This window comes from Nerophis ophidion, linkage group LG27 (assembly GCF_033978795.1).
Source record: "Nerophis ophidion isolate RoL-2023_Sa linkage group LG27, RoL_Noph_v1.0, whole genome shotgun sequence".
Taxonomy (NCBI): Eukaryota; Metazoa; Chordata; class Actinopteri; order Syngnathiformes; family Syngnathidae; genus Nerophis; species Nerophis ophidion.
Genome location: NC_084637.1, coordinates 2,178,576 through 2,205,679, shown reverse-complemented (window position 1 = coordinate 2,205,679; position 27,104 = coordinate 2,178,576). Strand labels below are relative to the sequence as shown.

Sequence of the window (27,104 nt, the reverse complement as noted above, 5' to 3'; positions counted from 1 at the left end):
TCCGTCAGGAGAGTTCCTTCAGGAAAAATTAACATTTTTAGCACATATTGGAGATCAAATGTTTTACAGCGCGGTTTGCATTTGGCACGTCTTTTGCCAGCCACAATTCGTATTTATCCTTTAAAAGCCATGTATTATTGAAGCTGCGCTTTGCAGCCTTTTTTTCAGCATTGTCACTTCGCTAGCAGGTTTGTAGGCGCTTGAACGCCTTGTGCCTACACACGAGCGACTAAAACTTCTGAAAAAATATAATTTTCCACAATTTTTTCATAATTTTTCGAGGGCCAGATATTTGCGTTTAAAAATTCCATGTTTTTCACGATATATATGAAAAGTGCTTTCTTAATAAAATTTGATTGTTTGGTTAAACAATATTGTCCTTTTTTGTAAAAACGACTTAAAGGGGATCTGCACTTTTTTGGAATTATGCTTATCAGTGTCAATCCTTATGTAAGACAAGAACATATACCGATATGTTTTAATTTTTTTTATGTATTGTAAATAATAAATAAATGCGATCAAAAGTCTGCTTACAATGGAGCCAATGAAAGTTGCCCTATTCTGCCTATTTAGGCCTTAGAAAAACCTCCAAACACCTGCATTAGGTTTTATATACATGCCGTAAGTACATATATAATTTAGTAACAGCCACATTTATAATAACGTTTAATATTTAAGTATTCTGATCATTTTAAGCATTTGTGGCGCATTAATTTCAAAAACTCATCACAACGTTCCCTTTTTTCTGCTCTCATTTTGATGTTGACTGATAGAATGTTGTTATAGTTTCATTTAGATAAAGAATGATTTTTAATACTGGCGAAGAAAAGGGGGGTGTAACCAAGCGCAGACCAAGGTCTTTCGTGTCGTGTCGCCCTTTGGCTTTAAATTGTCAGAAGACGTCTTAATCCTTCTACTATCCAGGTTAGAGGCATGGTTTATGATTGAGAATAAAGCGAGGAAACAGCTGAGCAGTCGATATAGGCTACATAGGCACACACGTCAGTGATCACGGTGCTGCTAAAAATAGTTTGTCTGCGTTAGCGCTTATAATTGCAGTATCACTCGTATTTGGTCAATATTCAAGTCACAAAATGTAAATGAAGTATTGTTGGCGCTTTTGGGATGGTTATTTATTTAGTTTTATGGGTGGGATAGAGGACCTCCCAATGGTAAATGGTAAATGGTAAAAGGGTTGTACTTGTATAGCGTTTTTCTACCCTTTTCCAAGGAGCCTAAAGCGCTTTGACAGTATTTCCACATTCACCCATTCACACACACATTCACACACTGACGGTGGGAGCTGCCATGCAAGGCGCTCACCAGGACCCATCAGGAGCGAGGGCGAAGTGTCTTGCCCAAGGACACAACGGACGTGACTAGGATGGTAGAAGGTGGGGATTGAACCAGTAACCCTCAGATTGCTGGCACAGCCACTCTACCAACTTCGCCACGCCGTCCCCTATGGCTCTGATGTAAACAGATTTTTATTTAAAATGCATTCGTCGTCATGTCTTTCATAATGATTGGGAAGGATAGGCAAAAACTACAAAAAAAAGTGCAGTTCCCCTTTAAAATTGCATTCTGACTTTCTACGTTTTTGAAATGCAGCATATTATTTCATTGTCAATCACACTTGAGTGAACTAGCAGATATCGACTTGCACTTTAAAGTACCACTAAAGTGGAAAAACAAGTTGCCTCTATATTGAAGCTATTATCATATATATCTGATACATGTCACCTAAAGACTTCCAAAGTTTGCCATTGAATAGGTATGATCAAAATAGTATTACCGTAGTCTCACGGAGATTCGCGGGCCATTTTGAGAGCTAAAGAGCTGGCGTAGAGGAAGGAACCACACATCCCTTTATCACCATCAACAATGCAAACCATGCAGACTTTGTGAGAGCCAACAAACATTACTTTGGGACAAATTATGATGCGGAACCTTTTATTGTTGATTTTAAGTATAAGGATAATGAGCTACAAGTTTTAGAAACTCTGCTAAACAGATCCAGCTTTGGTGAAACACTATGCAACATGTAGCAGTATTACTAAGTGCTAAAGGTAAAATACAAACTACAAACATAATAAAGCAATAACTTACTGTACGATGACTGCTCTCATTGTGATGATGACTGATAGGCTGTCCGGATTTTTACATTTATATGAAGAATTAATAATGATGCACACGAGGAAAAGTGTGTTTGTTTTCATCTCCAGGTAATACATTGAATGTCACAGATAATCAAATTCTAGATTCAGGGCAAAATCCTCCAATTATCCAGATGAGTTAATGATTTACAATATAGAATAACTTTGACGAGCCGAGACGCGATGATGCGAGGGCAGCAGTAAAGCTCACAGTAAAGCAGCAGAGAGATACTTAGCTGTGTGCTATCAATCCGCCGCTAAAAAATAGTTTGTCTGTGTTAGCGCTTCTGATAACAACATTGCTAATATTTGGTTAATATTCAGGTCACAATATGTATATAAAGTATTGTTGGTGGGTTTTGGATGGTTATATATTGGGTTTTGTTGGCAAAATAGAGAGCCCCCATTGACTACAATGTTATCAGACTTTTTATGTATTTATTTATTTACGACTTAGAATGCATAAAAAAAGAAAAACATTTGTAGTCATGTCTTATATAAGAATTGAGAATCATAGACTGCAAATCTTGCTCTAATTTTTGCATAGTTCCATCTGATCTGATACTATGGTCATAGTGCAGGAGCGTTACTCCAGTGATGTCAATCTACGTAAATTACTGAAGACGTTCAGAGCGGTTGACTGAATTTGTGGCATTTTGTGGTGCTTAGACTTTGTTTTTACATGCTATGCGGATTGTAACTACAACAGGACATGGTTTAATGGATACAATGGAACACAGTTAAGCACATACAATCAACTTGCTTTTCCACTTTGCTTGTACTTCATTCAAGTCACAATGTACTCACAGTACTGGTTTAGTCATGGCTAGGAGGCCTCCCATCACATGGAAGTCCGCCAAAGTGCTACAGTACCTGAAGAGATGGAAACAAGGAGTCCATTATAATGACATGACTTTTAATCCACTTGTTTGATTGAGAACACATACTCATTGTAAGAGTCCAGAAAGATGCTGGGGTGCTCAAGGATAGGTAGGTTTTTAACATTGCGGCTGTGTCGCAGGCCGGCGGTCACCCTGACCGCATGCTGCCCGGTCAGGTGACACAAGTGCCAGAATCGACTGGCAAGCGTCTGTAGGAGCCCAAAATTGACCGTACCAAGAGTAGCGCTCAGCAATTCTAGGAAACACATTGATTCAACTATTACAATCATGATAGGGAAAAAAAAAATCCTATCCGTGTTAATTTTACCCAATTCCAGCAGCGGGCGTAAGATCTGTGTTTTGATGTTGCACAGTTTGCAGTAGAACCTCCTCTCTGCTGATGCCAGCTCATGGAGGCTGGCGATAAAGCCCATCACGTTTTTGTCTGACAGAGCAACACACCGCCGGCCCCCAGAAAAGACGGTGCTTACAAATCCCAACTGATAAACAAAAATGATACAAAGGGTTACTGTTTATCAATCAATCAATCCACCAAAGTTTACTTATATAGCCCTAAATCACCAGTGTCTCAAAGGGCTGCACAAGCCACGACGACGCTTATGTGACCAAATCCAAAACTTTCCTCTTATATTCATGCTTACATTCATGCAAAAGGGAAGCAGCACCGGCTGCTGAGTGTATCCTTCAGATGGCTCCTCCCTGTCTTCCTGTGTGCCACACTCTACTGTGTCCTCCTTCACCTGCTCTCCACTGTAATAAATGATGGGCTGGATGCAGTCTCCATCAGCGAGCATCAGGCTGTGTCGCACTCCGGCACTCACATCCCAAACCCGGATTCCCTCTGACAGCTGCAGTGGGACACAGATAAGCATGCAGTAACACTTACAAAATTGCAGTTTTAAGTCCATATTCATTTACAGCAGGGGTGCCCATTACGTCGATCGCGAGCTACCAGTCGACCGCGGGGGGTGTGTCAGTCGATCTCCAGCCAGGCTTTTAAAAAAAATAGACCTAAAAATTAGTGATCATCAATTTTCACCAAGACGTCACTTAAATGACATTCACGGTACCGGAGGGTCTTGTGAGATGACGCTGGCTGCTGCAAGATCATTATTATGAAAATATGACCGAGAGGAAGGCGAGAAACACTTTTTATTTCAACAGACTCTCGCGCCGTACCTTCCGTCAAAACTCTAAAGGCCGACTGCACATTTCCTATCTTCACAATAAAAGCCCTGCTTCATGCCGCCTGCGCTAACAAAATAAGAGTCTCGGAAAACTGGCGTGCACAAGCGATCCCTCAGAAAGCTAGCGTGTACATCACTTGTGCACGCCAGCTTTCCGAGACTCTTATTTTGTTAGCGCAGGCAGCATGAAGCAGGGCTTTTATTGTGAAGATAGGAAATGTGCAGTCGGCCTTTAGAGTTTTGACGGAAGGGACGGCGCGAAAGTCTGTTGAAATAAAAAGTGTTTCTCGCCTTCCTCTCTGTCATTTTTTCATAATAATGAACTGGCAGCAGCCAGCGTCATCTCACAAGACCCTCGGGTGCCGTGAATGTCAATCAAGCAAGCTACGGAATTTGCCGCCAATGTTTTTCTTGTAAAGTGTATGGAAGCTGGATGAATTAGATGCCAAAAACCGGCGTTATCATCATTACTGTATGATTCTAATCAATGCAAGTCATCAGAATCAGGTAATACACCAACTTATATTCTTGTCTTTGTGAAAGAAAGACATCTATATGTGTTACACATGCTTGTATTATCATTAAACACATTTAACTTGTTTACAAAAATGTCTCTTTCATAAATAAATAAATATAAATGATATATAAATGAGGTAGCTCCCCTCAAGTTGGTCAATTGAAAAGTAGCTCGCCTGCAGAAAAAGTGTGGGCACCCCTGATTTACAGTGTGTAATGATTATACAATGATTTTTAAATCAAATCATTCAGTATCAGGAATACAGTAGTTCTCTTACTTTGGCTAGCCGAGGGATAGTGCTGGGGGATTCCATATGGCCCAGTTGACCATGGCTGTTACTTCCCCACGAGAACAGCTGGAAGGCAGACAAGTAAGACACATCCATGCACAGTTTTGCGACTTCAGCTCTTGACCGACCTGTGACTGCGCAGTCAGAGCGAGGGAATGATGAGCGCCGGCTGCCACTCGCACCACCTCCTTATTGTTGAGACTTTTGATGCAAAGTGGCTGTAATCTGTAAACATCACTTTTGGTGTCATCCTGCAGTTGTTGTTGACTTGAATACAAGGAAAAAAGAGCTCTATACCTGTCCAGGTTGTCTCCATGCCCAAGCTGACCTTGACCGCCATGGCCCCAGCTCCACACTTCCGTCTGCAGGGTGGGCAGCACCTCCTGGGCCTCAGGGTCTGACACTCCCAATGGTGTCAGAGGCACAGCGCCCGTCTTAGAACGGCCGACTTTACGAAGCAGCCGTGGAGACACTGCAAATGCACATAAGGGAGACAAATAAAATGAGTATACCATGCAAAGAACAAATCTTAAACAAATCCTATTCCTTGCCAGTCCGATAGGTCAGGGGTGCCCACATTTTTTCTGCAGGTGAGCTACTTTTCAATTGACCAAATCGAGGGGATCTACCTCATTTATATATATCATTTATATTTATTTATTTATGAAAGAGACGTTTTTGTTAACAAGTTAAATGTGTTTAATGATAATACAAGCATGTGTAACACATATAGTGAAGTGAAGTGAATCATATTTATATAGCGCTTTTTCTCTAGTGACTCAAAGCGCTTTACATAGTGAAACCCAATATCTAAGTTACATTTAAACCATAGTGGGTGGCACTGGGAGCAGGTGGGTAAAGTGTCTTGCCCAAGGACACAAAGACAGTGACTAGGATGGCGGAAGCGGGGATCGAACCTGCAACCCTCAAGTTGCTGGCACGGCTGCTCTACCAACCGAGCTATACCGCCCCATATAAATGTCTTTATTTCATGAAGACAAGAATATAAGTTGGTGTATTACCTGATTCTGATGACTTGCATTGATTGGAATTAGACAGTAGTGATGATAACATACACATTTTTGAATGGAGGAAAAAAAAGTCGTCCTTTCTGTACAATACCACATGAAAGTGGTTGGTTTTTGGAATCTTATTTATCTAGCTTCCATACACTTTAGAAGAAAAACATTGGCGGCAAACTTCGTAGCTTGCTCGCTTGTGCATGCCAGCTTATCGAGACTCTTATTTGGTTAGCGCAGGCAGCATGAAGCAGCGCTTTTATTGTGAAGATAGGAACTGTGTAGTCGGTCTTTAAGAGTTTTGACGGAAGGTATGGCGCAACAGTCTGTTGAAATAAAAAGTGTTTCTCGCCATCCTGTCGGCTATTTTTTCTTAATAATGATCTCGCAGCAGCCAGCGTCATCTCACAAGACCCTCGGGTGCCGTGGATGTCAATCAAGTGACGTCTTGGCGAAGATTGATGAGCGCTAATTTTTAGGTCTATTTTTTTAAAAAGCCTGTTTGGCGATCGACTGACACACCCTCCGCGATCGACCAGTAGCTCGCGATCGACGTAATGGGCACCCCTGCGATAGGTGGTGCTAATGCACATTGTAATGTGGTGCCAACTGCCGCTGTCAAGTTCTTTAGGACTTTTGTCCACCTGCACTTGAATTGGCTGAGAAGATTGTAGAGGGCGTTTTATCAACACAACTCCCGTAGATTTTGTGTTTATTTTACACCACATCTATTAGAGGAGCTTTTCAGGACAGGCTGATAGCCTTAAACCAAAGAGTGATAGTGTCAAACACTACTTGCAGTAACCACTCCATTAGGAATAAATATCAATATACGTAGTATTTGCATCCAATCAGAGTTCAGAACCATGTAAACATACTATATTGGTATAATAGTCTTAAAATATGTATCAGTGGTGTCTTTTGCTTTGAGAATCATCACGATGTTTAAATTTTTCAAAATTTGACAGCCACACAAAGCAGGTTTTGTTATGTTTGGTTATTGTTTTTCATGGCCTCAAAGCAGAAATACAGTAAATCAATCTGTATCTTTATATCAATCTATACTAAACTTGTATGTGTGCTTCTTTAATCATTTTATGCCTTTTGCAATGATGTACTTTTCCCGTTACTCTGGGAATCAATCATCTAACTATAAATTAATGCCATTATGCGAGAATGTTCATCAAGCTTGCACACAGTCAAAACAGGAACGTTGCAAAAAGTGTTTTCCACACCAAGTATGTGATCAATAAACACAAAACCAGACGGGAGAATGTGTGCACCTTTCCCGTACCAATGCTTGGATAATTGATCATTGTACGTTATCACCATGAGAACATAAATTTACCTATTTTAATTACAATAAACATCCACTTATGAATGACATAATAATTATACGAGGTTAAGTTAAATGTAAAACATACAAAACAGAATAAACAAAAAAGGCAGTTCTTGGTCATAAAGGTTAAGTTGGTCATCAAAACCAAAATGTACTTGTCTTAAACCACCAACTTTTGTATGGAAAGTGTTAGAGTAACTTCACGCACAGGGCACTGATTAGTTTGTTTTACTGTAATTTAATAAATAATACATCAAGTGACTTCCTAATAATAATAGTTACAATATTTTTCTTTTTTACCATGGAGTTAATGTTAAAAAGGTTCTTCTGCACTTTACATCAAAATGTTCCATCAATTAGACACAAAACTCTAAAAACACAGGCGCTAAAATTTTTTTTTTTTTTTTTTTACGTTCTGTGCAGCACACCCAGGCAGAACCCCATGACTCCACATATCACTCACTTTGTAATGACCTTCTATGGTGATGTCAGGGTGTTGAGATGGCGTGATGTGGGATGTGGTTATGAAGTGAAGTAAAAGAACATTTTTATTTGCATGCAAATTTGGGGTTTTTGAATTACAAATACTTTTAATCAGAATTCCACGTGCAGTTTTTAACTGAGGACCAAGGTCAGGTTAGGTATCCACAGTACAATTTCCCACATTCGGAAAGGCCTGACTGTGTCAGCTTTATAACTTGCGTGGCATCATAAGACACCGGTGGTGTAATTTTTCCCAAAAATGACATAAAAAGTTGGTCATGAATGGGACTTTTTCTGTTGACCAACAATAGACAGTAGTGTGTGAAGCTCCAATTAAAGCATACCACCATGCCTGGAAACTGAACCCCAATGGGGTGAAATGAAATATAAAAGTATCACAGTTTTTACAATAACAGTAATTTCCTTGTTCTTGATTGCCATTTGATTGGAACACAACGAACAACAGTAAAAACATGCACTTGACGCCAGTAAGCACAGACATGAGGTGTACTTACATAGCAGTGCATAGGAGGAGGATAAGAGGTGAACAGCGTATCTACCCTGTGAGAGGAGTCCCGGGAGCGAGAGGCGGCGCTGCATGTGCTCTGCATCCTCTTCACGAATATCTCCTGTGCTGGAACTCTTCTTGGCCTGCATGGAGTCCTCTTGGTGAACATGTTCGGGGGTGTTCTCACCAGCTCTGGGAACATCTCCTGTAAAACTGACTGGCCCACCCGATCTTAACGTTCCAGGAAGGTAGAGGCTCATCATTTTCTTGAGGGACAAGGCTTCGTAGGTGGAGGCGACCCTCTCACCCACTGCCGAGGCGCAAGAGGCCACCAGATTGTTGAGGGCGTTTGTAGAAGAGGTGCCGATAAGTCCGGATGCTGATGGCTGAAAGAAAAACAACACATTTGGGTACAAAAATAAAGAGGACTCCAGTGTTTCCCACAGCACTGCAATGTATTCATGTTGTCCAGTTGCACGATGGGGGGGCTGTGTCTAATGTGCATGTGCATGTCATTTAAAGTTAAAGTTAAAGTAGCAATGATTGTCACACACACACTAGGTGTGGTGAAATTTGTCCTCTGCATTTGACCCATCCCCTTGATCACCCCTTGGGAGGTGAGGAGAGCAGTGGGCAGCAGCGGTGCCGCGCCCAGGAATCACTTATGGTGATTTAACCCCCAATTCCAACCCCTGATGCTGAGTGCCAAGCAGGGAGGCAATGGCTCCCAGTTTTTTATAGTCTTTGGTATGACTCGGCCGGGGTTTGAACTCACAAACTACCGATCTCAGGGCAGACACTCTAACCACTAGGCCACTGAGTAGGTTATTTTTTAGCTAATAAACCCTAAAAAAAATCCAGCCATCCATCCATCCATTTTTGACCACTTGTCCCTTTTTCAGGGTCGCAGGGGGTGCTGGAGCCTATCCCGGCTTCATTTGGGCAATATGCGGGGTACACCCTGGACAAGTCGCCACCTCATCGCAGGGCCAACCCAGATAGACAACATTCACACTCACATTCACACACTAGGGACCATTTAATGTTGCCAATCATGAGGCCGGAGTACCCGGAGGGAACCCACGCAGTAAATGGTAAATGGGTTGTACTTTTATAGCATTTTTTTACCTTTAAGGTACTCTAAGCGCTTTGACACTACTTCCACATTCACCCATTCACACACAGATTCACACACTGATGGAGGGAGCTGGCATGCAAAGCGCTAACCAGCACCCATCAGGAGCAAGGGTGAAGTGTCTTGCTCAGGACACAACGGACGTGACGAGGTTGGTACTAGGTGGGGATTGAACCAGGGACCCTAGGGTTGCGCACGGCCACTCTCCCAACTGTGCCACGCCATCACGTGGAGAACATGCAAACTCCACACAGAAAGATCCCAAGCCCAGGATCAAACCCAGGACGTTCATATTGTGCTGCCCCCCTACAAATATGTTTAAAAATATACAAGATATTACTTCTGCCGATTCTTGTCACAAGCAAGATGAAACCGTATGTGTGTGTGTGCAGGGCGGGGGGTACAGCTGTACATATAGTATTAAGAATCTTTAAAAATTTGCAACAATACCAGAAAAGCCTTTAGTTTTTCCGCTCTTTTTGGAAACAGAATCTAAAGCAGGGGGTGCCCAAAGTGGGGCCAAATCTGGATTGGGCCGTCACAGGGTGGTTCCCAAATTTAATACAAATTGATACTAATTTTATTCCAAGCTCACACAATTATTGATGACATGCCCGCAAGGCTAACTAGTTTTCGTCTATCGAATGGGATGCTCTACACTCGCACTACACTTAAAATCTCTGTTTGGCTCACCGCTTAATGACATATGTTTACCGGTATTTTGGCACCTAGAGGTAAAAACTTTGGGCACCCCTGATCTAGAGTATTAGAAATATTCCCCGAATAAATCACTAAAAATGGCAACACATCCTCTGTCAAACCACAGATTATGAGATGATAGTTACAGAGTAATCTACTGGACAGAGTAAAGACCACTAGCTACATTCACATGATCTCATAAATGTGTTTACGAGCAAGAGCCAAATCAATTAATGGCGGTCCCAATTTATTCCTGGTGGGCTGTAACAACTACATTACTGTATGGGAAACACTGGAGCTTCAGGACAGTTTGAAAATTCCACTTCCATATAATCGTATTTTTCAGCCTATAAAGTGCACTTAAAATCCTTTAATTTTCTCAAAAATTGACAGTACATCTTATAAAAGTATTTTTTCTGGTGGTGCTCACTGCTTATACTAGTTGTGGCAAATGGTGTAATAATACGTGACCAGTACACACATAGGTGATACGTGTGGACTGCAGGTTGAGGCCTGTTCAATTATTTATGCTAGCAAGTACCGGTGAGCAAGCAAGACCAAAACTTTGATGTTACATTGAGAATATACAACATTACACAAAGCGCTCAAAGATCGGTCAAAATGTTTTAGTACGACTTTGGTAAGCTACGAAGCTCCATCACTTGATGGATTGTCCAAACATTACGGCTACAGTAGTCAGACTACTGTACTTCAACATACAGGTATTATTATGGAAGTGGTACCAACTAGGACAAATAATATCTGGCATTTTTGTTTATTATTCAAACAAAACTTTTCTTACCTATTGGTACCTGCTGTTTTGTATTTGGGAGCCGCATAAGTCCCGAAAATGTGCACACACCCGCCAATGTAGCCCACGCCATCGTCAATAAGCTCCTACTTTTTCTCTATCCTCGTGTTGTGGGGCATTCACCCTCTGCTCCCGCTGTTGCCATTTCTAATACAAAGTAGTGTATAGTTCTTACTTGTCTGTCAAAGGACTAGCTATGTAAGCGCTAAAAACTACAACAAAAGCAGCATACTGAAGCTAATTATAGAAACTAGTTTGAAAATGTTCCTTAAACATAATCAAGGCAACATTTTGACCAAATAATTACTATTGCATGTTATGTAGACCACAAGGAAGTGTTTTAGATTTAGAAAAAAAAGCATAATATGACCCTTTGTGTGAATCCATCCTAGTCACTGCCGTTGTGTCCTTGGGCAAGACACTTTACCCACGTGCTCCCAGTGCCACCCACACTGGTTTGAATGTAACTTAGATATTGGGTTTCACTATGTAAAGCGCTTTGAGTCACTAGAGAAAAGCGCTATATAAATATAATTCACTTCACTTCACACAAAATAGAGCTGAATATACTGTACTTGTTCATCGACAGTGCGCCTTATAATCGCTGGGTGCACTGTGTTTTAGTTTATAAACAGCTGCTCTATCAGCATTAAACTGCTTTTCCCAGGTATTGAATCAAACTACATTTAATCCAATCTAATTTCTGTTTTTGTAACTGCAACACTCACCAGCAGGTTATGCAGTCCTCCCTTTGTCACCTTTGGTGTTTTTTCACCCTGAGTGTTATCTAAGAGCTTCTGCAGGTAATCTTTGACGGCCTGCTCATCTGGATAAGGTGAACATTTGGCACTTGCTGCCTGACTGCACTGTGCCCCAGGGAGGTCAAAGTTCAACGTAGCTAGCCCCTCCTCAGCCAAGCATGACTCTTGTTTGTCCAAATTTTGGGAGGGGTCATTGTTGTTGACAGGTGCTGGAGGTGAGGCGGGTGTTTGGGAAGAAAGGGTGGGTTCTGATGGAGAAGTCTTGAGGAGAGTAGTAGATAAGGACACCTCAAGCCTTCCAACGTCTTCAGGCTGCTGTAATCCAGGTGGGCAGTAGTGACTGTCAGAAATGATGACGTGATCCTCTTTGTCAGTCATGGTGTATAGCAGCTGCTTACATTGCCCACATTTGTCTGCAGGGGGCCGCTTGACATCCTGGGGGGTGAGGCAGCGAACCAAAGCCAGACTATGCAAGGCGCCACAGCTCACTTGAAGTACAAACCTGCCAGCCAGTTGTTCAACCTTCTGTGGTTTGCAGACTGGAACAACTGTGGTGTTGAGGCCCAACTGGCAACCACTTCCCCAAGCCCAAACCTCCCGCTGGACCGAGAGTGCCAGAGTGTGCTGCTCCCCACAGGCAAGCTCCAGGACCGGTACAGTGTGCTGCAGGGGGCTGCAGTCTGAGTCCAGTAGAGCGACTGGAGTCGGGTTGGGAACGGAGCTGAGGCCCAACAAACCACACTGTCCCGCGCTGTTGTCCCCCCACATATGGACGCCACCATCCTCTGTCACCGCCCCACTGTGGAAACTCCCAGCGGCCAGAGCAACAACTCGCTGTCCACTCAGTGCGCTCTCTAAAGTGGGAGCCGTAAACTCCGCCGTTTGACTTTGCTTCCATGGCAGATGCCCGAAAGTGAACACCTGACCACCTGAATGTGCATAACAAAATGACGAATCTGTCAGGTGTTTATTTTTTGTTTTTTTAACATTGCGAACGCCACAATGCTTACCTTCCACCAGCAAGACTCCATGATTTCTACCCAGAGCAACCTGGAGAACAGACTGGGGAAGAAGTAGTCTCTCAGGGGCCACACTGTAAGAGTAGCCTTTCCAGGTGTGTAGCAGGCCTCTCTCTCCTTCACCGTCATCTCCAGAGCTGGAAGATCATGATTTAGAAAAAGATGTGCTTGTCATTGATTCGATCCAATGCTTTGGAAGACATTAAATGTCAATGTTGAGTTTTTTTGTATTAGACATATATTAGTAGTACATCAAATGCTAAGTTTGATTATAAATGCTCAGTCAGATGTAGTCTCACCAGATATGGCAGTGGTTGCAAAACATTCCAACTTAATTAAACATGTGGCTACAAATGTTGCTTACCACCATCAAAGTGTGAATGTAGAGTGAAGGAATAATGGGTCTCATTGTGAAGCGTTTTGGGTTTTAGAAATGCCCTCTTAAAAATATAGGTCAGTGGTTCTCAAACTTTTTTCACCAAGTATGACCTCAGAAAAAACTTGGCTCTACAAGTACCAACATAATGACCAACATTAAAATACTGTAGCATAGTAGGCCTAAGTATATACATATAACATACATATCACTACACTGTCCATATATATATACATATACATATGTATATATATATATATATTAGGGCTGTGAATCTTTGGGTGTCCCACGATTCGATTCAATATCGATTCTTGGGTTCACGATTCTATAATATATCGATTTTTTCTCGATTCGATTTTCGATTCAAAAACGATATTTTTCCGATTCAAAGGGATTCTGTATTCATTCAATACATAGATTTCAGCAGGATCTACCCCAGTCTGCTGACATGCTAGCAGAGTAGTAGATTTTTAAAAAAAGCTTTTATAATTGTAAAGGACAACGTTTTATCAACTGATCGCAAAAATGTGAATTTGTTTTAACTATTAAACGAACCAAAAATACGACTTATTTTATCGTTGTGAAAACATTGGACACAGTGTGTTGTCCAGCTTATGAGATGCCATGCAAGTGTAAGCCACTGTGACACTATTGTTCTTTTTTATAATTTTTATAAATGTCTAATGATAATGTCAATGAGGGATTTTTAATCACTGCTATGCTGAAATGATAACTAATATTGATACTGTTGTTGATAATATTCATTTTTGTTTCACTACTTTTGGTTTGTTCTGTGTGGTGTTTGTGTCTCCTTAATTGCTCTGTTTATTGCAGTTCTGAGTGTTGCTGGCTCAGGTTTGGTTTTGGAATTGGATTCCATTGTTATGGTGTTGCTGTGTATTGTTATGTTGGATTGATAAAAAAAAATAAAAAAATAAAAATATATATGTTTTTAATCGATTTTTTAAAAGAGAATCGATTCTGAATCGCACAATGGTTCGATTCGTATTCGAATCAATTTTTTCAAACACCTCTAATATATATATATATATACACACACACACACGTGTGTATATATATATATATATATATATATATATATATATATATATATATATATATATATATATATATATATATATATATATATATATATATATATATAAAAATATATATATATATGTATATATATATGTGTATATATTAAAATTAAAGTACCAATGATTGTCACAGACACACAAGGTGTGGCAAAATTATTCTCTGCATTTGACCCATCACCCTTGAGGTGGGGGGAGCAGTGAGCAGCAGCGGTGGCCGCGCCCGGGAATAATTTTTGGTGATTTAACCCCCAATCCAAACCGTTGATGCTGAGTGCCAAGCAGGGAAGTAATGGTTGCCATTATAATTATTGGTGTGCAAACAATGTTTTTAAACCCATCCATTTCTATCCATTTTCTACCGCTTATTCCCTTTTTGGGGTCGCGGTGGGCGCTGGCGCCTATCTCAGCTACAATCGGGCGGAAGGCAGGGTACACCCTGGACAAGTCGCTACCTCATCACAGGGCCAACACAGATAGACAGACAACATTCACACTCACATTCACACACTAGGGACAATTTAGTGTTGCCAATCAACCTATCCCCAGGTGCATGTCTTTGGAAGTGGGAGGAAGCTGGAGTACCCGGAGGGAACCCACGCATTCACGGGGAGAACATGCAAACTCCACACAGAAAGATCCCGAGCCTGGATTTGAACCCAGGACTGCAGGACCTTCGTATTGTGAGGCAGATGCACTAACCCCTCTTAAACCAATTAGGTGAAATGACATAATCTCCTATGGCACAACAGAGTGTATCTCACGGCAAACGAGAGTGCCGCGGCACAGTGGTTGAAAAACACTGCCTTAAAGGTCTGTAGTGATAGCACGTGATGATAACTGTAGTGATATTGCGTGGCTATATCTGTAGTGCAGTGTTTTTCAACCTTTTTTGAGCCATGGCACATTTTTTGCGATGGAAAAATGCGGCGGCACACAGCCAGCAGAAATCATTAAAAAAACGAAACTCAGTTGACAGTAAAAAGTCATCTTCGCAATTGTTGGATATGACTTTAAAGCATAAGCAAGCATGCATGACTATAGCTCTTGTCTCAAAGTAGGTGTACTGTCACCACCTGTCACATCACACCCTGACTTATTTGGACTTTTTTGCTGTTTTCCTGAGTGTAGTGTTTTACTTCTTGTCTTGCGCTCCTATTTTTGGGGCATTTTGTCTTCCTTTGAGCGATATTTCCCGCATCTACTTTGTTTTTGCCATCAAGAATATTGCAGTTGTTTTTACCCTGTGATGAGGTGGTGACTTGTCCAGGGTTTACACCGCCTTCTGCCCGAATGTAGCCAAGATAGGCTCCAGCGCCCATTTGCCCCCGAAGGGAATAACCAGTAGAAAATTGATGGTTTATCCTTCTTTGTGGGGACATTGTTGATTGTCAAGTACGGATGTACATTGTGGACGCCGTCTTTGCTCCGCAGTAAGTCTTTGCTGTCCTCCAGCATTCTGGTTTTGTTTACTTTGTAGTTCAGTTTTAGTTTTGTTCCGCATAGCCTTCCCAAAGCTTCAATGCCTTTTCTTAGGGGCACTCACCTTTTATTTTTTTAAGCATTAATTACCTTTTTTACCTGCACCCTGCCTCCTGCTGTTTCCAACATCTACAAAGCAATTAGCTACCGGCTGCCACCTACTGATATTAAAGAGTATTACACGGTTACTCTAGACAACACCGACACTCAACAACAACACCACATCATTTGCAGACTACAATTATAGGTTTGCAAAAAACATTTTTTACCCCAAATAGGTGAAATTAGATCATCTCCAACGGCACACCGGATCGTATCTCACGGCACAGTGGTTGAAAAACACTGCTGTAGTGATATCACGTCACACCAAAGACTACACAAATGGGAGGCATTATCTCCCTGCTTGGCACTCAGCATCAAGGGTTGGAAAAATGATTCCTGGGCGTGGCCTCCACTGCTGCCCACTGCTCCCCTCACCTCCCAGGGGGTGAAAAAGAGGATGGGTCAAATGCAGAGGACAAATTTCACCACACCTGGTGTGTGCGTGACAATCATTGGTACTTTAACTTAACTTAACGCGGTGATATCTGCAGTGATATCACATGGGTAGTGATATCACATGGTAATCACAACGGATCGATCCTCTTACCACCTCCTCTGGGTTTCCATCCGTTATCTTTTATTCCTCCATGAGTGTCACAAAACATCCCTCATAGTCCACTTGAACTTGTCAGCTTTTCAATGTCTTTCTGTTGGGAAGAAGACAGCAATGTGAGCAGTGAGTGCAGACAAGGTGTCGCCGTATCAGCACAGTCCTCAATAATAACACAGGACTACCATTAGCGAACTCATTCAACTTAAAAGACGCAGGCACACATTTATATTGCTCCCAGAGCGATATTTGACACATTATTCTTACCAGCTCATTAATTGTCTTCACATTCCTAACGTCGACAATGACGCCGTATTGTTATGTTTAGCTAATCAATGCTAGCAGTAGCTGTTGACGAGGCTACAAGCAAAGATCGTTCACAGCTGAGATGGCCACTATAGGTAGCGACACGCTGGGAAGTAGCCGGTTAGAATAATTGTTTACATTTAAAACTATGCCTTTCAATGTGTCGCAAAAGTTAACATATTAATATAATAAATAATTAATTTATACTTCAAAATAAGAACAAATATAAACAGATACTCAACATTACATCCGAGTGAGATGTCTTCATTATGTGTTACTGCTCCAGCTCTTCAACGGAAGCTGAAAATGATCAAAATAAGAAGCGCGGGGGTTTAAAGCAATTAAAAATACATCCTTTTTTTTTTTTACCGCTTGTCTCTCTCAAATGAATACAACAGAACAACTTTGCATGTTCAGGATTGACCATGTAAACCACCAGACGACTTTTTTGTAACTTTTGCAATCCGAGTGCAGCAGCGCAAACTGTAACGGACTTTATAATTATTACGTCAGTAACCCCTGTTGCAATAGCAATGCTACTTCTATAACTACTAGAAACTAACTACAAACTACTAATATTAATCACAACAATAGGATAGTACAGTAAAAAACAATAGCTATCACTACTACTCACAACAAAAATAACTACCAAAAACTACAAACTACTAATAATAATCACAACAATAGGATAGTACAGTAAAAACATCAATCAATGTTGATCTATATAGCCTTAAATCACAAGTGTCTCAAAGAGCTGCACAAACCACAATGACATCCTCGGTAGAGCCCACATAAGGGCAAGGAAAAACTCACCCCAGTTGACAACGATGACTATGAGAAACCTTGGAGAGGACCGCATATGTGGGCAACACAACATGATAGTACAGTAAAAACAATAGCTATCACTACTACTTACAGCAATAAAAACTAACAAAAAACTACTAAAAATAATCACAACAACAATAGGATAGTACAGTAAAAACAATATCTATCACTAAAACTCACAGCAAAAATAACTAGTAAAACCTAACGAAAAACTACTAATAATAATCACAACAACAATAGATTAGGACAGTAAAAACAATAGCTATCACTAGTAGTCACAGCAGAAATAACAATTAAAACTAATATTACTACAGCTGCTGCTAATATCTCAATAACGACATTAATAAATCACTGCGATGAGGTGGCGACTTGTCCAGGGTGTACTCGATTGTAGCTGAGATAGGCACCAGCGACCCCAAAGTGAATAAACGGTAGTAAATGGATGAATGGATGGACATTAATAAATATTATTACCACCACTACTACAAAATAATAATGATAACAATATTAACAATGATAACATATGCTGCTACTACGGAAAATAATTTGGGCAAGATAACAGCACATGATGGACAGACAAAGGGAAGGTGTTGGAAACTTTTTAAAATTTAATATATTTAGCGCAATCGGAATGGATGTTTCCCTTTTTGGTCGCTTGAGGGGTGGAATGACAGGCTCAGTTCTCAGTGGCCTAGTGGTTAGTGTTGTGAGTTCAAAGCCCGGCCAAGTTATACCAAAGACTATAAAAAATGGGAGCCAGTACCTCCCTGCTTGGCACTCAGCATCAAGAGTTGGAATTGGAGGTTAAATCACCATAAATGATTCCCGAGCGTGGCCACCGCTGCTGCTCACTGCTCCCCTCTCCCCTCCCAGGGGGTGAGGGTGATGGGTCAAATGCAGAGGATAATCTTACCACACGTTTAATTGTCTGTGACAATCATTGGTACTTTACTTTAACTTTTAACTTGACAGAAACACTTTTCAAGTGGGTTTAATAAGTCGTTGTCATGGCAGCATGAAAACATCGAAATCCGAGGCAAACATACGATGAAGTAGAGCAGTGACACAAACAGTTGAACGTGTACCACTCGTCGTAAGAGGTGGTATGCCAGTGATTTCATTCTTTAAGTTGTGTTTTCCTATATTCAAACACAGTGTTACTGGTCAAACTGTGTGGAATTTGGCCAAAATATTAAGTTTACTCATACTTGCCAACTTTGAGACCTCGAGTTTGGGAGATTGGGTCTGGGGGGGTTGTTTTGGGGGTTAACGAGGGAGTTTATATATTTTCATGTATTTCTTATATATGTGTGTGTGTGTGTGTGTGTAAATAATCTCTTGATGAATGAGCATATCCGTTCTTCCACCGAGTTCAATGGAGAAGTCTGATCTACAACATTTGCAGGCAACATCCAACTTCCCCTTCCAGCTGTCCTGGATGAACTGAAATTATTTTTTCCAATCATTTTGGAACTTGCAAGCGTACTTCTTCTTCTTACTCGCCGTCGCCATGTCTCTTCTTCGTTCTTCTGCTTCGTCTCCGTTATGTTCTTGGACATTACTACTTGCTGTAGTTTTGAAGCAATGCATGATGGGAATGCGGATGTTGTGTGTCAGTGTGTGGAATAAACACACGCTGAGAAATAGCTCCGGGCCTGCCTACTTTATGGCTTACAGATAAAGCTATGGATGATGGAGACATATATAACAGTCTCCTTTTCAGGTGAGAGAGGACGTTAAAGGCACGCCTCCAATATTGTCGTCTAGGTGGAAATCGAGAGAAATTAGAAAGAATGTTTTCCCCGGGAGATTTTTGGGAGGGGCAATGAATTTCAGGAGTCTCCTGGGAAAATCAGGAGTGTTGGCAAGTATGAGTGTACTTGTTGAATGAACATATGCCTTGTTTTTAATGATTACTTAGGCCTGCTACGCTACGCCATTTTAATTTTGGTCATTGTGCAGCTGAGATAGGCTCCAGCACCCCCCCCCGCGACCCTAAAAGGGACAAGCGGTAGAAAATGGATGGATGGACATTATGGTGGTACTTGGGGAGACAAGTTAGAGAAGCACTGATGTGGAGCAGACAGATGGCATCACAATCTAACACAACCTAAATATTCCCACCACTTCCATCCCATTGGACACGTGTGCATCAGGGAAGTAAAGAACAATTGTAAAACATATTTGGAAAAGAGCAGAAACATTTAATTCAGAAATGGTTCCCAGTTGTTTGTGTTCACGGTACATAATATACATAAGCCGGCATGAAATCTTGTGTACATGCACATTGTGGATGTGTTGCAAGTGTTGGCGTCACACACACAAATAATAGGAGGAACAACAGTTAAATGTTGACAAAAATAAAGTACTTGTATAATCTACTTCGAATAAAGCATTTCTTTTCTTTTGGCGTACATGGAGCTGAGAGAAAAGATGGCATCTGTGAGCGCCGTGGGCAGGTAAGGGTAGAGCTGGAAGAAAAGCCGATCCGTGGCTGAAACGATCATATATCTGTTCTTCGGGGAGGGCGCCGTAACTGCGTGCAACATGGCGGCGATGACCTTGTCCGCATTGGTGAATCCTGTCCTGCATGTTGAGACAAAGTACTCGATGGCCATCTTTATGTAGTCTTGGTTGAAGGTTTGCTTGCGCTCCTCATCAAACTTAGCCCAAATATCCGACTGTGTCTTCATCTTCACGATGTTGGTGGCTTGGCCGAAGTTACCTGGCTGAATGATGCTCACCTGAAAGTGGAGAACAATCCATTTATTTACCCCAAATCAGCAGCGTACCAAACAACAATCACTGAAAAATGGGGAAAAAGACAGAGAGCAAAAGTTTAAATCTTCACACTAATATCACCAATAATATTAGGATTTGTGTGCAGGGGTTAGTTGCATCGATCCCAATATTGATAGTACCGATACCAAAAGTAGCACCAGTTTTGAATTGATACTGATGTACTAATAGCAAGATTTTGCAGTCCTCTTCTATGTTTATTTTCAAAAATATGTGTGTTTTTACAGTATACATATCAACACAGTAATATATATATATATATATATATATATATATATATATATATATATATATATACAAATACATCCACACACACACATATACATATATTTATATATACATATATTATATAAATGTATGTATGTATGTATATATATATATACATATATATATATACACATTATTATATACATACATATACATATATACACACATATACATATATATATATATATATACATATATATATATATATATATATACACATACACATATATATATATATATACATATATATATATATATATATATATATGTATATGTGTGTATATATATATATGTATGTATATATATATATATATATATATATATATATATATATATATATATATATATATTAGGGCTGTGAATCTTGGGTGTCCCACGATTCGATTCAATATCAATTCTTGGGGTCACAATTTGATAATATATCGATTTTTTCGATTCAATTCGATTCTCGATTCAAAACGATACTTCTCCGGATTGAAAAGGATTGTGTATTCATTCAATACATAGATTTCAGCAGGATCTACTCCAGTTTGCTGACATGCTAGCAGAGTAGTAGATTTATAAAAAAAAGCTTTTATAATTGTAAAGGACAACGTTTTATCAACTGATTGCAAGAATGTAAATTTGTTCTAACTATTAAAGCAAAAATCAGACTTATTTTATCTTTGTGAAAACATTGGACACAGTGTGTTGTCCAGCTTATGAGTGTAAGCCACTGTGACACTATTGTTCTTTTTGATTATTTTTATAAATGTCTAATGATAATGTCAATGAGGGATTTTTAATCACTGCTATGCTGAAATTATAACTAATATTGATACTGTTGTTGATAATATTCATTTTTGTTTCACTACTTTTGCTTTGTTCTGTGTGGTGTTTGTGTCTCCTCTCAATTGCTCTGTTTATTGCAGTTCTGAGTGTTGCTGGGTCAGGTTCGGTTTTGGAAATGGATTGCACTGTTATGGTGTTGCTGTGTAGTGGTTTGTTGGATTGATTAAAAATAAATAAATAAAAAATAAATCGATTTAAAAAAAAATGAGATTCGTATTCTAATCGATTTTTTCCCCACACGCCTAATATATGTATATATATACATACATGTACATATATAGATTTAGTGCTTTGCCAAGTGAAATAAGAAAATAAACATTCATCTATGCAAGTCACAGAGCAACAAAGACAACTCTTCAATGTGTCAGCTTCTTAGTAGTCCTCCCAAACATGGAGGGGACAGTTTTTGGTTTGTTTGTGCCATCGTACCTTCACACCGAAGCTGGCCATTTCCACCCGCAGGCAGTCGGCAAAGGCCTCCAGTCCTCTCTTGGACACGCTGTAGCAGGCCATGTTCAGGCAGTTGAAGAAGGCAAAGATGCTGGACACAAAAACCATCCGGCCTGCGGAGGTCAGAGGGTGAAGAGTCGGTGAGCAAGAAGGCGGCGAGAGGAGCGTGAGGGAACACACGGAAGGACAGTTGTTACCTTTAGCAGCACGCAGCAAAGGCAGGAAGGCCACGGTGGTCCTGATGCAGCCAAACAGGTTGATGTCCACCATGTGGCGGAAGTCTTCAATGGTGCTCCATTCTATCTCGGCCCAATCTGAAATACCAGCATTGTTGACCACGGCCCACAGACCTGCAGGCAAGCAGAAACATCAGCAAAGGCTTTCATGTTATTCTCAAAACAGCAACTTCTCACCTTTTTCTGGCAGGTTGTCCTGGACCATGGTCTTTGCCTGCCGCACATCCGCATCACTGGTGACGTCCAGTTTGAGGAGTTGTAGATGACCGGAGCTCTCTCTGGCCAGATTCTGGGCGCCCATTCCCTGCGGAAACAAACAGCCGGCAAAGACCACGAAACCTCTTTGGTCCAGGCAGCGAGCCAGCTGGTATCCGAAGCCGCTGTCGCAGCCCGTTATCAAGACGGCGTGGCCGCGGCCGTCCAGCGGGGAACTGCAGGGGCGCTTGGAGAAAAACTTGGGAAAGAGCAAGAGCACCACGGCAAAGACGGGAGGGATGCAAAAGAGCTGGTAGGCGGACAAGGAGGTGTTCATGATGGCTGCTGTCTGCCTGCTGACCCCACACATTGCTCTTTATACGCCGCTCAATTTGTTGAGGTTTGCATGTGACTTCAGCAAGATGCTTGCCGGCAAATGGGAGCAACTTCATTTGGTAAGACTTCCTCTCACGAGCATACGCAGCACCTGCTTCTCCTTTTGGCGGTTTAGCTCGGTTGGTACAGTGGCCGTGCCAGCAACTTGAGGGTTGCAGGTTCAATTCTCGCTTCTGCCAACCTAGTCACTGCCGTTGTGTCCTTGGGCAAGACACTTGACCCACCTGCTCCCAGTGCCACCCACACTGCTTTGCATGTAACTTAGATGAAGTGTGAAGTGAAGTGAATTATATTTATATAGCGCTTTTCTCTAGTGACTCAAAGCGCTTCACATAGTGAAACCCAAAAGATTCAAATTAGCCACTTTTCTCTTCTTTTTTTTCGGTTAAATTTTGAATTTCAAAGAGTCGAAATATATCATAAAAATATTGATCTGTTTCTATATATATATTTATTGTGAGAAATCATTAAGATGATCAGTGTTTCCACAAAGATAAATATCATTAATTATTAATAATAACATAGAGTTAAAGATAAATTGAGCAAATTAACTATTTCTGGCAATTTATTTAAGTGAAGTGAAAAATATTTATATAGCGCTTTTACATAGTGAAACCCAATATCTAAGTGACATTTAAAGCAGTGTGGGTGGCACTGGGAGCAGGTGGGTAAAGTGTCTTGCCCAAGGACACAACGGCAGTGACTAGGATGACGGAAGCGGGAATCGAACCTGCAACCCTCAAGTTGCTGGCACGGCCGCTCTACCAACCGAGCTATGCCGCCCCAGATATTGGGTTTCACTCTGTAAAGTGCTTTGAGTCACTAGAGAAAAAGCGCTATATAAATATAATTCACTTCACAGTACTGCAGTACTTTCAGGCTGCGAGAGACTTCACAATGTGGACATTCTCACATTTCACAATCGCTAACAAAAGTAAAACGTAACAAAAACAATGAAAATCTAAAATGAATAATAAATATTTCCACCTGTGCACATTTTGCACACTCACTGATTGAATGTACAAATATTGAAACAAAAACACTATCTTGATACCAAGAAGCAGTTGAATTGTGTAGTGCTGGAGAAGTCAAGCACTCCACTCTTACTTTACACCAAGTGAGTCCAAACCTTTATCACTGAGGGCTGTACGCTGAAAATAAATGAAAGGAGACAGGGGCCATTCAAATATTTTTAATATCGTCCCACTGTTGAAATAATAGTCTACAGCGGGGGTCACCAACGTGGTGCCCGCGGGTAGCAGGTCGCCCGTAAGGACCAGATGAGTTGCCCGCTTGCCTGTTCTAAAAATAGCTCAAATAGCAGCACTTACCAGTGAGCTGCCTCTATTTTTTACATTTTATTTATTTACCAGCAAGCTGGTCTCGCTTTGCTGGACATTTTTAATTCTAAGAGAGACAAAACTCAAATAGAATGTGAAAATCCAAGAAAATATTTGAAAGACTTGGTCTTCACTTGTTTAAATAAATTCATTTTTTTTTTTTTTTTACTTTGCTTCTTATAACTTTCAGAAAGACAATTTTAGAGAAAAAAATACAATCTTAAAAATGATTTTAGGATTTTTAAACACATATACTTTTTACCTTTTAAATTCCTTCCTCTTCTTTCCTGACAATTTAAATCAATGTTCAAGTAAATGTATTTTTTTTAATTGTAAAGAATAATAAATACATTTTAATTTAATTCTTCATTTTAGCTTCTGTTTTTTCGACGAAGGATATTTGTGAAATATTTCTTCAAACTTGTGATTAAAATTAAAAAAATGTTTTTGTCTTTGTTAGAAATACAGCTTGGTCCAATTTGTTATATATTTTGACAAAGTGCAGATCTAATTTTAACCTATTTAAAACATTTCATCCAAATTCTAAAATTAATCTTAATCAGGAAAAATTACTAATGATGTTTCATAAATTATTTTTCAATTTTTTTCAAAAAGATTCAAAATAGCCACTTTTCTTTTTTTTCGGTTAAATTTTGAATTTCAAAGAGTCGAAATATATCATAAAAATATTGATCTGTTTCTATATATATATTTATTGTGAGAAATCATTAAGATGATCAGTGTTTCCACAAAGATAAATATTATTAATTATTAATAACATAGAGTTAAAGATAAATTGAGCAAATTAACTATTTCTGGCAATTTATTTAAGTGAATGATATTTATATAGCGCTTTTCTCTAGTGACTCAAAGCGCCTTTACATAGTGAAACCCAATATCTAAGTTCCATTTAAAGCAGTGTGGGTGGCACTGGGAGCAGGTGGGTAAAGTGTCTTGCCCAAGGACACAACGCCAGTGACTAGGATGGCGGAAGCGGGAATCAAACCTGCAACCCTAAAGTTGCTGGCACGGCCGCTCTACCAACCGAGCTATGCCGCCCCAAGTGTGTATCAAACTGGTAGCCCTTTGCATTAATCGCATTAACGGCGTGGCGCAGTGGGCAAGTGGCCGTGCGCAACCCGAGCGTCCCTGGTTCAATCCCCACCTAGTACCAACCTCGTCACGCCCGTTGTGTCCTGAGCAAGACACTTCATCCTTGCTCCTGATGGGTGCTGGTTAGTGCCTTGCATGGCAGCTCCCTCCATCAGTGTGTGAATGGGTAAATGTGGAAGTAGTGTCAAAGCGCTTTGAGTACCTTGAAGGTAGAAAAGCGCTATACAAGTACAACCCATTTATCATTTATATATTTACCCAAGAAGTAGCTCTTGGTTTCAGAAAGGTTGGTGACCCCTGCTCTACGGCATATTTAGTCCAATTTTAAATTTTTTTTTTTTGCGTAAATCAGCTCCTTGTGATTGTAAAATGGCCGACAATTCAGGGGTGTCCAAATTTTTGACTTAGGGGCCGCATTGGGCTACAAAAAAATGTGGTTAGTTTGGTCGTTTTACAGGTCATGGAACGTCAATGAAGTATTGTTGACAGTTTTTGAAACCTTTTAAAGTGATTGTGTTGTGATCCGCTGGTCGGATCATCACCATATTGTTATTTTTGTTCCATTTTTCTATCACTCTGCGGTCTGACAGGCTTAGTTCCTGTTCACTCAGTTTGTTCTCATACAACTGCTTATGACTTTGTCTCTCACTCTCGATTTCGCGAGCTCTCACGCTAAGCTTTATTTAATTCTTAGCTTTCACGCTCGTTGTTTTGTGTTTCCTTTTGTGTGCCTTTGTGCCAAATGTTTGCGTTTCGGTTAGTTCGACCTAGCTTTCCATGCTAGCGCTTTTATTTGCCTTTTCTATTTTTACCAGTGTTTTTGTTCATAGCTCCTTTTGTTGAATAAATCCCTTAGTTCTTACCTTTTTGCTTCTTGCTGACGCATCCACGGAGGACTGAATCCGGCAACAATATGCCACACAAGTCTAACAGATTGGCTATAAAAGCAGCTGCCATGAAATGTTCACTCATTCACAAACAAGGACGGGGCGAGGGTCACCACTTTGTCAACAAATGCATGAGAAAATTGTTTAAGAACAACATTTTTCAAGCAGCTATTGCAAGGAATTTAGGGATTTCATCATCTACGCTCCGTAATATCATCAAAAGGTTCAGAGAATCTGGAGAAATCACTGCACGTAAGCGGCAAGACTCAAAACCAACATTGAATGCTAGTGACCTTCGATCCCTCAGGCGATACTGCATCAAAGTGTAAAGGATATCACCACAATGGCTCAGGAACACTTCAGAATATCACTGTCAGTAACTAAAGTTAATGGCTACATCTGTAAGTGCAAGTTAAAACTCTACTATGCAAAGCCAAAGCCATTTATCAACAACATCCAGAAACGCCTCCGGCATCGCTGGGCTGGAGCTCATCTAAGATGGACTGATGCAAAGTGGAAAAGTGTTCTGTGGTCTGACGAGTTCAAATTTCAAATTGTTTTTGGAAACTGTGGATGTCGTGTCCTCCGGACAAAAGAGGAAAAGAACCATCTGGATTGTTCTAAGCGCAAAGTGTAAAAGCCAGCATGTGTGATGGTATGGGGGTGTATTAGTGATTGTTGTAGGGTGAAAGTGTGGTAGTCAGCATGTGTGATGGTATGGGGGTGTATTAGTGATTGTTGTAGGGTGAAAGTGTTGTAGTCAGCATGTGTGATGGTATGGGGGTGTATTAGTGATTGTTGTAGGGTGAAAGTGTGGTAGTCAGCATGTGTGATGGTATGGGGGTGTATTAGTGATTGTTGTAGGGTGAAAGTGTTGTAGTCAGCATGTGTGATGGTATGGGGGTGTATTAGTGATTGTTGTAGGGTGAAAGTGTTGTAGTCAGCATGTGTGATGGTATGGGGGTGTATTAGTGATTGTTGTAGGGTGAAAGTGTTGTAGTCAGCATGTGTGATGGTATGGGGGTGT

General features: G+C 40.6%; 2 protein-coding genes across 6 annotated transcripts in view; both read right to left on the bottom strand.

The window, feature by feature from the left end:
- als2b (alsin Rho guanine nucleotide exchange factor ALS2 b) overlaps positions 1-16,815 on the bottom strand; it is a 30,647-nt gene extending 13,832 nt beyond the window's left edge. For 2 of the 5 annotated variants that reach the window (XM_061889690.1, XM_061889691.1), the window contains exons 1-12: positions 16,700-16,815; positions 16,430-16,529; positions 12,817-12,962; positions 11,774-12,735; positions 8,408-8,786; positions 5,349-5,523; positions 5,180-5,276; positions 5,040-5,117; positions 3,700-3,906; positions 3,366-3,537; positions 3,104-3,293; positions 2,964-3,029 (exon numbers count right to left, since the gene is read on the bottom strand). In XM_061889690.1, the coding sequence (XP_061745674.1) occupies positions 2,964-3,029; positions 3,104-3,293; positions 3,366-3,537; positions 3,700-3,906; positions 5,040-5,117; positions 5,180-5,276; positions 5,349-5,523; positions 8,408-8,786; positions 11,774-12,735; positions 12,817-12,962; positions 16,430-16,449 (2,492 nt within the window). In that variant the 5' untranslated portion in view covers positions 16,450-16,529; positions 16,700-16,815. Of the gene's footprint in view, positions 1-2,963; positions 3,030-3,103; positions 3,538-3,699; positions 3,907-5,039; positions 5,118-5,179; positions 5,277-5,348; positions 5,524-8,407; positions 8,787-11,773; positions 12,736-12,816; positions 12,963-16,429; positions 16,530-16,699 lie in introns of all 5 variants that reach the window. The other 3 variants (XM_061889692.1, XM_061889688.1, XM_061889689.1) reach the window with 3 other exon arrangements.
- Positions 16,816-19,746: 2,931 nt separating this feature from the next.
- Positions 19,747-26,826, bottom strand: zgc:113142 (uncharacterized protein LOC503524 homolog). Its single transcript, XM_061889506.1, has 4 exons — positions 22,324-26,826; positions 22,108-22,260; positions 21,890-22,023; positions 19,747-20,307 (listed from the first exon to the last, which is right to left on the bottom strand). Exons 1-4 carry the CDS (start codon positions 22,709-22,711, stop codon positions 19,942-19,944), a joined length of 1,041 nt encoding a protein of 346 aa, XP_061745490.1. The 5' UTR covers positions 22,712-26,826; the 3' UTR covers positions 19,747-19,941.
- Between the last annotated feature and the right edge of the window lie 278 nt (positions 26,827-27,104).

Coding starts and splice junctions, on each gene's coding strand:
- zgc:113142 (XM_061889506.1), bottom strand. CDS start 22,711: ATGTGTGGGGTCAGCAGGCAGACAGCAGCCATCATGAACACCTCCTTG. Junction 22,261..22,323: donor GGACAACCTGCCAGAAAAAG/GTGAGAAGTTGC, acceptor GCTTGCCTGCAG/GTCTGTGGGCCGTGGTCAAC. Junction 20,308..21,889: donor TGGCCAGCTTCGGTGTGAAG/GTACGATGGCAC, acceptor CTCCACTTTCAG/GTGAGCATCATTCAGCCAGG.